At 36.3% G+C, this 14,166-nt stretch overlaps 1 protein-coding gene across 6 annotated transcripts in view; it reads right to left on the bottom strand.

Moving 5' to 3' along the window:
- Positions 1-14,166, bottom strand: part of SCN3A (sodium voltage-gated channel alpha subunit 3) — a 123,154-nt gene that overhangs the window by 86,015 nt on the left and 22,973 nt on the right. For all 6 annotated transcript variants that reach the window (XM_060177786.1, XM_060177785.1, XM_060177789.1 and 3 more), the window contains one exon: positions 3,920-4,233. In XM_060177786.1, the coding sequence (XP_060033769.1) occupies positions 3,920-4,183 (264 nt within the window). In that variant the 5' untranslated portion in view covers positions 4,184-4,233. The remainder of the gene's footprint in view (positions 1-3,919; positions 4,234-14,166) is intronic.

Genomic DNA, 14,166 nt, shown 5'->3' with positions numbered 1-14,166 from the left:
CAGACTTCCCTGGGCAAACGACTCCACCAATGTGTCCTAAAGTCCCACTTCTCCAGAGCTCTTCCCCACTAAGGAAAGAGAGAGAGAGAGCCTGGGAGTATGGATCGACCTGCCACCACCCATGTTCAGCAGGGAAGCAATTACAGAAGCCAGACCTTCCACTTTCTGTACCCCTGTAATGACCCTGGGTCCACAGGAAAGCTATCAGGGGAAGGGATAGGATAGGGAGTTTTGGTGATAGGAATTATGTGGAGTTGTACCCCTCTTATAGTAATTCTCCCTTGTCCCTAAAATTTACCAGTTTTCTTTCCGTTTTCTTTCTTTCTTTCTTTCTTTCTTTCTTTCTTTCTTTTTTTTTTTTTTTTTTTTTGTCTCTAGGGTTATAGCTGTGGTTTGGTGCTGATATTAGCACTATGAATCCACTGCTCCTGATGGCCATTTTCTTCCATTTTATTGGACAGGATAGAGAGAGATTGAGAGTGGAGAGGGAGAGAGAAAGATAGACACTTGCAGCCTTGCTTCACCGCTTGTGAAGCTTCCCCCCTGCAGGTGGGAAACAGGGGCTGGAACCTGGGTCCTTTCTTGGGTCCCTTCACTTAACTGAGTGTGCCATGGCCTGGCTCCCAATTTTCCCAGTTCTTTTCTCAAGTACTTTTATTTTATGTTGGAAATATTTTCAATGATGTTATATCTACCATAGAAGCTATCTTTGCAGATACATTCTAGTAAATCATTACTTTTTTTTCTTTTTGCAACTCTATGACTTCATACATTCCACTCATCCCAGATCAACTTTTCATTCTTTTTATTTGAGGAAGAGAGAGAAAGAGGGAGGAGGAGAGAGAGAGGAAAGAGAAAAGGTAGGAGAGACACCATAGCACCATTCCACTATTTGTAGAGCTTCCTCTGGTGCTGTTCATGGCATTTCCATCTGGTGGCTATCCTGCAGACCAATTCCTTGCAACAGATGGAATGTGATCTACAGGGTTATCTCTCTCTTGATTCCTTGATAGTTCTCATAGAAAATTATTCTTTTCAGGGCTGGGTGGTGGCACACCTGGTTGAATGAACATGTTACAATATGCAAAGACCTGGGTTCGAGCCCCTGGTCCTCACCTGCAGGGGGGAAAGTTTGCAAGTGGTGAAGCAGGTGTCTTTCTCTCTCTCTCTTTCTTTCTTTCTTCTTTACTTCTTTATTCCTTTCTCCCTATCTATCTCCTTCCCTCTTGATTTTTGGCTGTCTCTATCCAATACATGAAGATAATAAAACAAATTAAAAGGTAGAAAGAAAATTATTTGTGGGACATATCATTATTATAATTTTGTGTAATAATAGGCTAACACATAACAAATCTTTTACTGTAATCTCTAGCAATGAATTCTATAATAAAGCACTGGATTGTATTGCTTTTAGAAGTTTATGAATATGTATTAAATGCTAGTTCTCATGAAACTGGTGAAATGAAAAATAAAGTAGTCATGTATTTATGTTTTCTTTCATATATCTTTATAGCACTTTAAAACTTGTTATACAAAAAGTGTGGCCTTGGTGCACATACTTAGAACATGAATCTCACTCAAGGACTGGTTAGAAATGCAACATCTCTGGTACTATCCTGGACTAATGAAATTAAAATATATCTTTTGATAAGACCCCCAAGTTGCTGCTAGGAGGTGGCACAGCTGGTGTAATGTTGCATTATGGAGCATGATGTCACAGATTTGATACTTTGATTCTCTCTTCCCACCTTCTCTTCTTCTTACTCTAATACATACATAAATCTTAAATTTTAAAAAAAACACTCCCAAGTGGTTTGCATTTTTTTAAATTTTATATATTTACTTGGTTGAGAAAGGAGGGAGAGATAGAAAGTGAGAGAGATAGAGAGGCAGCTGCAGCATTGCTTCACCACTTGTAAAGCTTCCCCTGCAGGTGAGGAACAGTGGTGTGAATCAGAGGCCTTGGGTATGGTAATGGTTGTGCTGAATCAGGCATGCCACTGCCTGGTCTGGTGGTTTATACTTTCATGCAAGTTTGAGAAGGATGACTTTAGAACAACAGGATTAGTTCCATGCCTGAATGTTTCACTGTCTTTTCATTTAGCCATTACTAATCTTAAAAAGTTAAGTCTTTATATTGCATAAAGAATGAGATTTCTTTAGCCATTCCTTTGTAAATGGCTTATATTAGTGAAGGTGTTAATATCTTCTTTAAATCCATAAGTCTTTAAAGTGATATTAATTAGTCCCTAGATAGACTTATTTTACTCATGTGGACTGAAATATAAATAGTAGTATTAAGATGCCATAATACTTAATTAGATAGCACAGAATCTGTCAACCTTTTTTTTTTTTACATTTCCCCTAAAAAACTGCACAGCTGGTTTGAGAAAAAAAAGAGTTAGCTCATTCTGACAATTGTTTAAGTTATTCTTGAGTTAGGAAGGCACAGCTGTAACTCTAGATTTGAATAATAGGTAGATGAGAATTTTCTTTTTCCTTTGGATATAGACATTTTTTCCCTAAGAGTGTTGTTTAAATCCATAAAAGTATTCCAGATTCTAGCCTGTCACAAAGTAAGTACGGTTAAGAAAAGTTATATTCCCAGTAGGAAACAATTACTACCAAAATGTACCTGTGAGTAAAATGCTTTTTTCAATGTAATATATTTCTGTAGGAGAATTTTAAGTAAATTATTACCTTTCATCTACTAAAAATACATTTATTGTGAAAAAAACATCAGGAACATTAAAACTTAAAAATAATAAGCACATCTGTTTATAACTCTTACATAGCTTTTAGCTTTTATTTTATTTATTTATTAGATTCTTTAATTTTTAATTTATAAAAAGGAAGCATTGACTAAACCATAAGATAAGAGGGGTACAACTCCACACAATTCTCACCACCAGAACTCCATATCCCATCCCCTTCCCTGATAGCTTTCCTATTCTTTATCCCTCTGGGAGTATGGACCCAAGGTCATTGTGGGATGCAGAAGGTTGAAGGTCTGGCTTCTGTAATTGCTTCCTGGCTGAACATGGGCGTTGATAGACTGATCCATACTCTCAGCCTGTCTTTCTCTCTCTAGTGGGGAAGGGCTGTGGGGAAGCAGAGCTCCAGGACACACTGGTGGTGTTTTCTGTCCAGGGAAGCCTGGTTGGCATCACGCTAGCATCTGGAACCCTATCCAGAGAATCCCAAGTCACGAACTGCTGCTTGTTGGAGCTCATGCCAGCCACTGCTTCCAAGTCGCCATCTTGGCTCTAACCCCTAGCTTTTATTTTATTGTCTACCTCATGTTAAGTATGTTAACAACCATTGTACTTTGAGGATGCTGCTCTTAATTGTGACTATCAATTACTACATAAATGTTGAACATGTTCATCTCTTCATATTTTTCACTGTGAGCAAACGACTTTTTTTTCTTCAGTATGAGTCTCACACATGGTAGTTATCTTCCTCTACCAATCCATATTTCTTAATCTTTTTCTTTCATTGGGAGGTTGGGAAGAGGGAGGGAGAGAAAGGGAGAGAGGAAGTGAAGGTAGGAGAAAGGGAGGAGTTAGTAAAGAGAAAGGAAGAGAGGGAGAGAGAGGGAGAATGAGAGGCACAAAGAGAGGGATCACAACACTATATCCTTCATGAAGTTTCCCCCTGGTGCATGAGAGGTGTGCTCCCATGTAATGCTAAAGCTGGAATCCAGGACTTTGCACATGGTAAGGTATGCTCATTACTGGGTGAACAATGTTCCAGACCCTGGACTTCATATCTTTATAAGTTTTACAGAAGTATTATATGTTTCTGCTTAATGTCCCGTGTTTTAAAGTAAGTGGAAATAAAAATTATGATGTCAGGGGAAAAAATTCTCTTTGAAGTTGAAAGCTTAATTAAATTGTCAGTATAACTTAACACTCACTTTTTTACTGATATAATATGGATCCAGGTCCTCCAAAGGCTCTGACACCATCTCTGGAGGAATGTCTCCGTAGATAAATGGAAGGTTCTTTCCGGCTTCCAAGTCACTGTTTGGCTTTGGTTTGTTCTCATCATCATTGTCTTGTTCTTTTTTGGGTTTCTGGGACTTCTCTTCTGCAGCACGCTTTTCAATAGCAGCAAGAGATTCTCGAGTAAAAAGGCGGAAGCTTTCGGGTCCTGGGGGTACCAGAAGTGCCTGTGCCATCTTTTCATCCTGTATATTTAATTATGTTTAGCTTCTTGCATAAGAATTGCCTACAAAAAATAGCGAAAATATTGATAAGATGAGGGTGTCATGATAGAAAAGGATTAAGAAAAAGCACATATGCTGTTTGTAATGCTGAACTATATATATATATATATATATTTGCCTCCAGGGTTATAATTGGGGCTCAGTGCCTGCACTACAAATCCACTGCTCCTGGAGGTAGCTTTTCCCATTTTTGTTGCACTTGTTGTGATTTGCTGCTGTTGTTGCTGGATAGGACAGAGAGAAACCGAGAGAGGAGGGGAGGACAAAAAAGAGGAGAGAGAGATAAACACCTGAAGACCTGCTTCACTGCTTGTGAAGCAAACCTCTTTCCCTGCCCCTGCAGGTGAGGAGCCAGGGGCTCTCACTGGGATCCTTAGGCCAGTCCTTGCGTTTTGTGCCATGTGCGCTTAACACGCTGTGATACCGCCCAACCTGCTGAACTATAAATTTAGACATGGAAATATCATTCAGCCTGATTTTTAATAAATTCACTTTGTAGGCCTATGCAAAGTCTGTTCTTAGAGTCTTTTATTTAAAATATACAGTACTTTTAGTAAAAAGAACAACAACAACAACAAAATGGCAATACTGTTTATGCATAAAATTATTTATGGGCCCACTCCTTTTGTCACATTTTCTTACTTCTCCAAATAAAGAAATATGAATAGTAATAGAATGATATATTCATGATTTCTAAAATCTCAGGACAGGAAAACAGTTTTGCCTAAGCTAGCCAAATTCTAATGATGATAGGTTCTCCAGGCAAAGACTGACCAGCTAAAGAAATACAAACTATTCCCTTTCATTTAGTTTGTGACATTGGACTTTTCTAAGGCAATGGAGAATATACTTATTTTATTTTTTGTGTCTACTGCCCCTCAAAATTATTCCAAGACAATTTTAGTATTCTTCTTGAGTAGTGCATTTGGTGTAGTGATTACAAGCATGAACCATGAAGCTAGACTCCTAAACCTGCCTCTTGCACTTGTAAGCCAAATGCCTTTGAACAAATGTAATCTTCTCAGTCATTCAGTCTTAAACTATAAAATAATGATAATATAGGAACTGATCTCCTAGTTTATTGGAAGGTATGAATCAATTACATGAATGTTTGCTATTGTAATTATATATCATCCTGTAAAATCATTCTATAAAATGGCTCATGTACTTGTAATATTTTGTTGTTACTGTATCTTGACTTTTAAAATGTCATTTTTAAGGTAGAGATAGCTCAGCCTGTTAGAGAACCAACCTGCATACCTGAAACTTTGGAGGTCATAGGTTTAATTTCTGGTACCACTTTAAGTCAAAACAGTAATATTTTCACCTGACTTCTCTCATTTTCACTCTATATTCAGTTTATCCAGTTAGACCCTTTGTTGTGGTTTCAAGTATCCTCACAATTCAAGTCAGACTCCTTTAAATAAAGTTTTGACTTCTTGTTGCCACAGGTAACTCTAGAGCTCCAGAAACGGGCTGAAATACTGAGTACAGGAGTACACACACACACACACACACACACACACACACACACACACACACACACACCTATCATGTGACTGAGAGAGGAAAGGAGAAAGGGCAGACATGGAGAATGATCCTGCTCAATTTCCCAAAGGAAGGGGGAAAAATTCTCTCTGCTGGAAATGTGACAAAACTGTCAAAAATACAGGAAATCAGCAACATAAATTTTGGAACATAAGCTAACAGTTATTTTGTCTTGTATTGTGCCAAAAATCACATTTTAAAACCAAGACAGGAAATTGAAACAATAACAAAAATACGAAGAGTACATCTTTCAGACTGCTCTACAAACACAGTATCAAAGTAATCATCAAAGTCATCTGTGACATTTTACCAGTTTCCCAAGCACCCAGCCCACCTCTGCCCCCACAATTACTCTAGTCTTCATAGTAGTTTATCCCTAGAAGACCTTTTAACTCTTAGTAGTTTACTGTATGTTTATACTGAGTTTACAGACAAGGAGAAACTTTAAATCTTGTGACATAAAAATGATGTAGATTAAAATGATTTATTTACCATAAATATACATATATATATATATATATATATATATATTGTGTGTGTGTATCTGTTTGTCTGAACTACTAGTTCCTTGATCTGTTCCAGTAATAAAATCTTTCTCTCCTACCTCTTTCTCCTCCCCAACTTTTCCTCTGCTTCCTTCAATTTATTACTTTCATTTACTTACTAAGGACTGGAACAAAGAATTTTAGCTTTTGTCAAAAATTTCTTAGAAATTCTGTATTGTCCTGTTGCCTCTTAGTTCTCAGAATACAGACCAGCTCCAGACTCAACATTTTCTCAGCAAGAAAAGCAGGACTTTCCTTCCCCAAAAGTTAGACGGACTGAGACATTAAAAAATTACAGTGAGGAGAGTTCCTTGATTTACCTGCAGCATTGCTGTTTAAAAACCTCTCATAGTTTTTTGGCAATGATTTTGTAATTACTTTCTGCTCCTTGTTCACTGTGAACTCATTATACATAGTTCTTACATAATTTTATATTTCCATTAGATACTTAAAAACTGATTTTTACTGATGTCTTGGACTGCAGTATATATTATTAATGCATATATGTCCATAATAATTTATTAAAATATCTCAGATTTAATATGCCCAAGTTTCTCTGGAATTGCCGTTGCAAGGACAAAAGGATAAGAAAAAAGATTACAAGATCTATTTGGTTAAAATAAAAAATCTCTGTGTGTGAATGTAAGTAAAGTAAATGCATCCTTCTTTTAATCAATAAAATAATTATGAATCAAAAATATCCTCTTATAGGGATAGACTAGAGAGTTTTAAGTTTGAAAGAGATCTTGGAATCATTTTTTTCAGTGAGTATTTGTTAAGGTACCACTATATATCAACTGGGCTTTGTACTAGGTGTCCATGGTTCCTTCCTTATGGAGCTAACAGTTCAGCAGGAGAGAAAGCTGTTTATTCAAATTAGAATACAATTAGACAAAATTGGTTACTGACTGAAATACACAAAAGGGAGAAAGTCATCTTGCCCAGGGCTAGAGCAAGGGTATGGTTCAGGAAAGTTTTCCTGAGGAAGTGATCTTGGGTTTTCTAGACATGTTGGAATTTGACCAACTAGTTTTGGTGATCATCATTGGTGAGTGTTGGTAGCACAAATATCAATAGAGACGTGTTGTGCAGGGAGACAGCAAATACATATGCCTCATAATAAGACAGAATAAAGGGATTTTGGAAGGAACAAAAAGCAGTTTGTCAAGAACAAAATTCAGGATAGGGGTGTGAGTGGGGTGGGTGATGGATCACTCAGCTGAAATGCAACATTACTATGTTCAAGAAGCTGAGTTCAATCCCTGGTGGGGGGAAGCCTCACAAGCTGTCAAGAAGGCTTGCAGGTGTCTCTTCTTCTCTTTACATCTCTACCCCCCCTTCATTTCTGTGTCTTATAAGATAAAATAAAATAAAATAGGGGGCTGGGCAGTAGCGCAAAGGGTTGAGTTCATGTGGCGCAAAGCTTAAGGATCCCAGTTGTAGGCCCCAGTTCCCCACCTGCAGGGGGTCCCTTCGCAGGCCTTGAGGCAGATCTGCTGGTGTCTGTCTTTCTCTGCTCCTCTCTGTCTTTCCCTTAGCTTCGATTTCTGACTGTCCTATCCAACAACAACAACAACAACAACAGCTATGACAACAATAACAATAATAACTACAACAAGCACAACAAGGGCAACAAAATGGGAAAAATGACCTCAAGGAACAGTGGATTCATAGTGCAGGCACTAAGCCCCATGGAGGCAAAAAATAAAATAAAATAAAATAAAAGCCCATTAGGAGTGGTAGATTCCTCAGGCACTAAGCCCCAGGTATAACTCTGGTGGCAATAAAAAATAAAAATAAGAAAAAAAAAAATCAGAGTACAGAGGAGAATTAGAAATTTAGATTGAATTAGAAATTTAGATATAAGTCTAGAATTAGAATTATATCTAAATTTCTAGAAATTTAAATTTTATTTATTAAAATAAATTAATAAATATCAAAAATTAAATATTAATTTAATTTAATAAATATTAAATTAAAATGTTTATTTATTTAAATTTTAATATTAATTTAAATTTTATAATTCTAGAAATTTAGATATAAGTCCTCACTTGAGGACTTATACTGCATTCTAGGCTAAGTCATATGTGTAAATGACATAATCAACTTGAATACTGAAAGATATGGCAATACAAAAGTAGATAGTAGTGAGTGATTCTAGACCAGATTTCTTTAAACATTTTTGCTTCAGATCCCTTTATACTTCTAATATCATTGATAACATTATCAGCATGAGCTCAGCTCTGGCTCATGGTGGTACTGGGAAATGAACCTGGGATCGCAAAGCCTCAGGCATGAAAGTCTTTTATATAACCATTATGCTATATCCCCTGCCCTTCATATTGAAAACTGAAATAGAAAATTAGCATAAAATGAAATGACTCAAGGGTACAGAATAGGACTTATATGCCTAAAGACACAGTTTTTTTTATCTTTATTTATTGATTGGATAGAAAAAGGCAGAAATCAAGAAGGACGGGGAGATAGGGAGAGAGAAAGAGAGACAACAGTAACATTGTTTCACCACTTGCAAAGCTTTCCCCCTGCAGATAGAGACCAGGGACTCAGACTTGGGTCTTTGCACATTGTCATATGTGTGCTCAACCAAGTGCACCACCACCCAGCCCCTAAAGACACAGTTCTCAGTATCACATATACCAGAGCAATGTTCATGGCTTCTCATGAGATAAATAAAATAATTAAAAATAAATCAGAAAATTAAAGACATTTGCTAACTGAATAAACATGTGTATTATGTACACATAAAAGATATTTTTAATGGAAGTAACTTGTACTCCCAGAGGAAAAAAAAATTGAGTGGGAGAATGAATTTTTCATTTAATAAATCTCTTTATCTGGCTTGATGAATATAACTAGATTCTCATATCAACCTTTCAGTTCAATCTGTTGAGATAAATTGTTTTGATTGAAGTAAATGAAGAAAATCCTCGTGTGTTAGTGTGAAAAGGAAGGAGTACAAATTTTAATGGCCATTTCACTTAATTGTGAACATAAAGGGCTTGAGGGGATGGCTCGGGTGAGGGGTGGATTTCAGGTTCTGGTGCACGGTAGTGGAAGAGGACCTAGGCATGAGAGTGTCTTGCAGAAAATTGATAAATTTTGCACATATATCAACATTTATATTTGCTGCAAACCATTAATCCCCCCACTAAAAAATACAAAAGACAAAACAAAAGAAACAAACAAACAAAAAAATTCTGCAAGTGATAATTTCTTAAGTGGACTCTAAACTTCAATGAATGACTTTTTTTTTTCAGTCAGTCTTGCTTTTTTGCATGGGTTTTGTACCATCATATACATGGATCATCTAGAAATTGTAAACCCATCTTTATACAGATGTCTGAATTTAATAAATTTTGTGTTTTAATCTTTAAAAGTTGCATTTTAATATCACTGCTTTTGGGAGAAAAACTATAGTGTATTGGGAGTCTGTCAAACTCTATTCCAGTGGCAGGCAAAACTTTTCCAAAATTCCAATTTCTACTTGAAAGATCCTGTTTTAACAATGATAACAAATACTGCCATTTACTTTTCCTGAAGTGACAGGTTTTTCTTTTGTTCGTTTTTGAAGGAATATCTGCCAAATACCAGAGTCTGAAGAGATGTAGTTTGCCAGTTTTTTCAGTAAAATGGTGTTTCACGTTGGGAAAAAAAGATTTATTAAGTCCTTGACTCACTGAATCATGTAAGTGCTTTTCCTTGAGACAACATGGTACTTAATATACAGTAGAGATATTTTATATATTCATTTCATTTCACCAAGCAAAATATTAAAAATACATGTTTAAGATCAATATATAATTAAGTTAATGACATTTACAGCTTTATCAAAGATGTTTTTATGTGGGCTGATTTTTTCTTTCTTCCTGTTGCCTTGACTCATGATAAGTCATTAGCAATTTTACCCATGCCTTTTGTACTCAGTGCAAATGTCAAAACATTATTAAAAAAAAAAAGGCAATGACATCTTGGTATTATTAGTGAAATAGTTTAGACCTCACAGGCCTTCACCCCAACCTCTGAAAGACTCAGGAATCCCCAGTTGTCTGCAAACCACACTTTGAGAACAGCTGCCCAGGAAGAAAGCAGATGGACACCAGAAGTTTAAAGGAGAGGTCTGGAGGATCTGATTACAGTGCTATTTCAGGATGTGAACTTGGCAATCAGAACCAGATTCAAGCCCTGGTCTGCTATGTTCTAATAGTGCGACCTTGGACAATTTTTTTATCCTTTATAATCTTCAGGTTTCCTATCTGCTAATAGAGATAATGATAACACATATTTCATAGAGTTAATGTGACACTCGAATGAGAAAATGCATTTAGAGAGTGAGTATAGTGCTCAAAGGATACTAAAATATCAAATTAAGAAGAATGCAAACTGACCAGAAGAGAGGATTCAAGGCACAATTCGGAGAAAAGAAATTGTGAGATTTTTTTTTTTTTTCTATGTGACTTGATATGAAAGGTAAAGGATTATGAGGCTAATCTCATTCCCAGGTTTCTGGCTTAAATCACAAGCTGTCACCAACCCAACATGGAAGTGAAACTTGTCTGCAGGATGTGAGGATAAGTTCTGCTTTGAGTTATTTGGTTTGAGATACCTATGAAACAACTGGGAGCATCATTAAAATACCATCTGAGACTCGAAAGATCTAGGCTGAGGAAATGTTGATAAGGGGCCACTGTTTGCAATTGACGCTTAGAATATGTATCACAGTGTCTAAGGGAAAGCTGGAAAAAGGAACATGGCAGAACTCCCATGACTACCAATTTTTAAGGAAAGGGCATATAAAAGATATTAGACAACAAAGTTAGAACAGTTACATAGATACCAAAAGAAAGATGTCCAGGCTGCTAATTAAAGGGCATATGTTGGTGGACAATTAGGGGCTGGTGAAAAGTCATGATGCATTTTTTTTTCTGTTTTTCTATACAAAATTGCATCATGACTTTTCCACCAACCCTTGCTTTTAAAAGAAAAAGAAATGGGCACAGGATAGCTGAAATTGCCATTGCAATGTCTTCTGACAAAAGCTGCTGCTCTGAGGCAAAATATTTTTCACATACTCTATTCTTGACTGACTTTTCCTCTTTAAACTGCTATTTTCATCTTAAATCTTACAATTATGTGATTAGATTTTAAAGATATAAGCTGTATATAAACAAGTGTGATAAAAGATTGGTATAGTTCAACTCAGTTTTCAAGACTCACATATCTGCATGGCATGATGGTAATGCAATCTTTCTAGTCTATACAAAGCCAATCATACAATTAGTACAAAACTAGCATTTGTCAGTGAGTCAGATATGAGAAAAATGGTGTAGCAGACATTTGACATACTCTTTGATAGTACACAGACAAAGGTATCTTTTTTCACTAGTCATGTGATCTATGAGTTCTCATCTTATTTTCAGAATATTATTTTAACAAATTGTGTTGTACCAGTAGCTTCCCCCACCCCCTCTCTGTAGTGATTTTTTTATGATTACATTACAGACAAAATCAATAATTTCTGGTCTGTTCCCATGGAAACAAAATTATGTCCCAGGCTATAAATTTGTCATCTTCAAGGCTGAAAAGTTGCTCTATGTCATACAGCATGAAAGATCAGAAAAAAAAAATCATGATGCATTTTCATGTGCTTGTTGACAGGAGGCAAATTGTCAGGAAAAGAGTGGGTCATTATTGAGAAAAGTATGATGTGCTTTGTTGATATCAACAAAACAGACTATTTATTATAGGATTTGTATAACCAAAAAGACAACAGGAACCAAATAACTATTTTTTAAATTATTTTTATTTATTTCCTTTTGTTGCCATTGTTGTTTTATTGTTGTAGTTATTGATGTCATCATTGTTGGATAGGACAGAGAGAAATGGAGAGAGGAGGGGAAGACAGAGAAGGGGAGAGAAAGACAGACACCTGCAGACCTGCTTCACCATGTGTGAAGCGACTCATCTGCAGGTGGGGGGCCAGGGGCTTGAACTGGGATCCTTACTGGTCCTTGTGCTTGGTGCCACGTGCGCTTAACCCACTGCGCTACCGCCCGACTCACCCAAATAACTATATTTTTTACAGCTATCCTCAGCATCTTTCAAAGAAATTCTCAATTGAGGTTAATGATTGACTATTATCTACCATCTTCTTACATAAGACAGGTAAACAAGAGGATAAAATGTTATTAAAACTATGCACAGAGCATTTAACATAACATAACAACTGGATAGTTTCCAAGGCAGGATTTGGGCTATTTTCCACATTTCTTTTTTTTTAATATTTATTTATTTATTTATTCCCTTTTGTTGCCCTTGTCGTTTTATTGTGGTAGTTATGTTGATATTGTCGTTGTTGGATAGGACAGAGAGAAATGGAGAGAGGAGGGGAAGACAGAGAGGGGGAGAGAAAGATAGACACCTGTAGACCTGCTTCACCGCCTGTGAAGCGACTCTGCTGCAGGTGGGGAGCCGGGGGCTTGAACTGGGATCCTTATTTTCCACATTTCTAAAGAATTTTGAGTAACACTTAGTGGATGTGTCTACCTAACCAGGTGGCTTTAAAGATAATAATATATAAAGTTATGTTGCATGACTACTGTGTTTTATAAATTCTATTCTTTAATTTACTTGTGTTAGACTTTTAAATCTCCACTCTAATCTTATATGGATACCATTACTAATTCATTTTTAGAGGTTGGAAAATATATGTGCAAAGTTAGAGGTTTCTATCCCTTGTCAAAGTTAGAAAAGTAATTAAGTCAAGGAGTGAGCATTTAAACTACATATTTCAGGAAATAGCATGGATCCCAAGCTTACAAAATGATATTTTTAGTTTGTGTTTTCTGAAATGGAATTTGGGTAAATAAACTACCTAATTGAGAGATTGTTATTTTAGGAATGAAGTGGTTTGATCCAAGAAATATTACTTTCGCTTTAATGAAGAAGACAACACAAACAGAAGTTAATAACAAACCCAAACTCTACCTTGAGCAATACATGTTCACATGTAAATTAAACACATTGGAGTTATTTAAAAATATACCAAAAGTCTAGGCTAAATTCCTCCTTTATCAGGCATCTAGTTCTTAGTATGGCATCAAGAAAATCAACTTTCTTATAGTTCTTAAAACAATCTCTTGAGAGACAAAAACTCTGTATCGAGGGCCTTGATTAAACACAAAGGAAATCTGGACTATCTCTATTAGCTAGCACATGACTGCCACATGTAATATTATTTATTGATTTTATAATTGTCTAATAAGTGCCTGTGTCTGTCTTTCTCTACCTAGACTCAATGCCAGGCCTTCACAAATAATAGTTGAGTATTAAATCAAATGCTTATTTCTGTCCTCAGAACGACTTTTAGCTTGGAAGTAATAGCTAGCTACTAGCAGGTGAAGTTCCCTGTGACTGTCCTTATTAGAAAGACTACTGCTCAGTAATAACAACAATTAAGCCGACATTCTAACAGACCAATCAGCATCACTGGTGTTATTAGTTCCTGAATTTTTGTACTGCATGTTTGCAAACCCAAGTAAATTGTGTTCAGCTCCCCAATATTAATTCTACTCTGGATATATCCTCCCAAGTCCTTGCCTATCATCACTTAAGGAATAGGCATGTGGTCCAATTCTGACCAACAAAAGTTAGTCAGGTGAATAGCTTTAATAAGATTCTTCCATATAAGAAACTGAGGAGGAAACAGAATTCTTTGTCCGCTAAACCATATTGCATTGAGCACTAATTCATTCTACTATTTAGTAACTGGAAAGGAACTAATAATTCTGGGGCAATGCTGACACATTAAGGGTGGTAGATCAC

This window comes from Erinaceus europaeus, chromosome 18, assembly GCF_950295315.1.
Source record: "Erinaceus europaeus chromosome 18, mEriEur2.1, whole genome shotgun sequence".
NCBI lineage: Eukaryota > Metazoa > Chordata > Mammalia > Eulipotyphla > Erinaceidae > Erinaceus > Erinaceus europaeus.
This window is presented reverse-complemented; position numbering and strand designations above follow the sequence as displayed.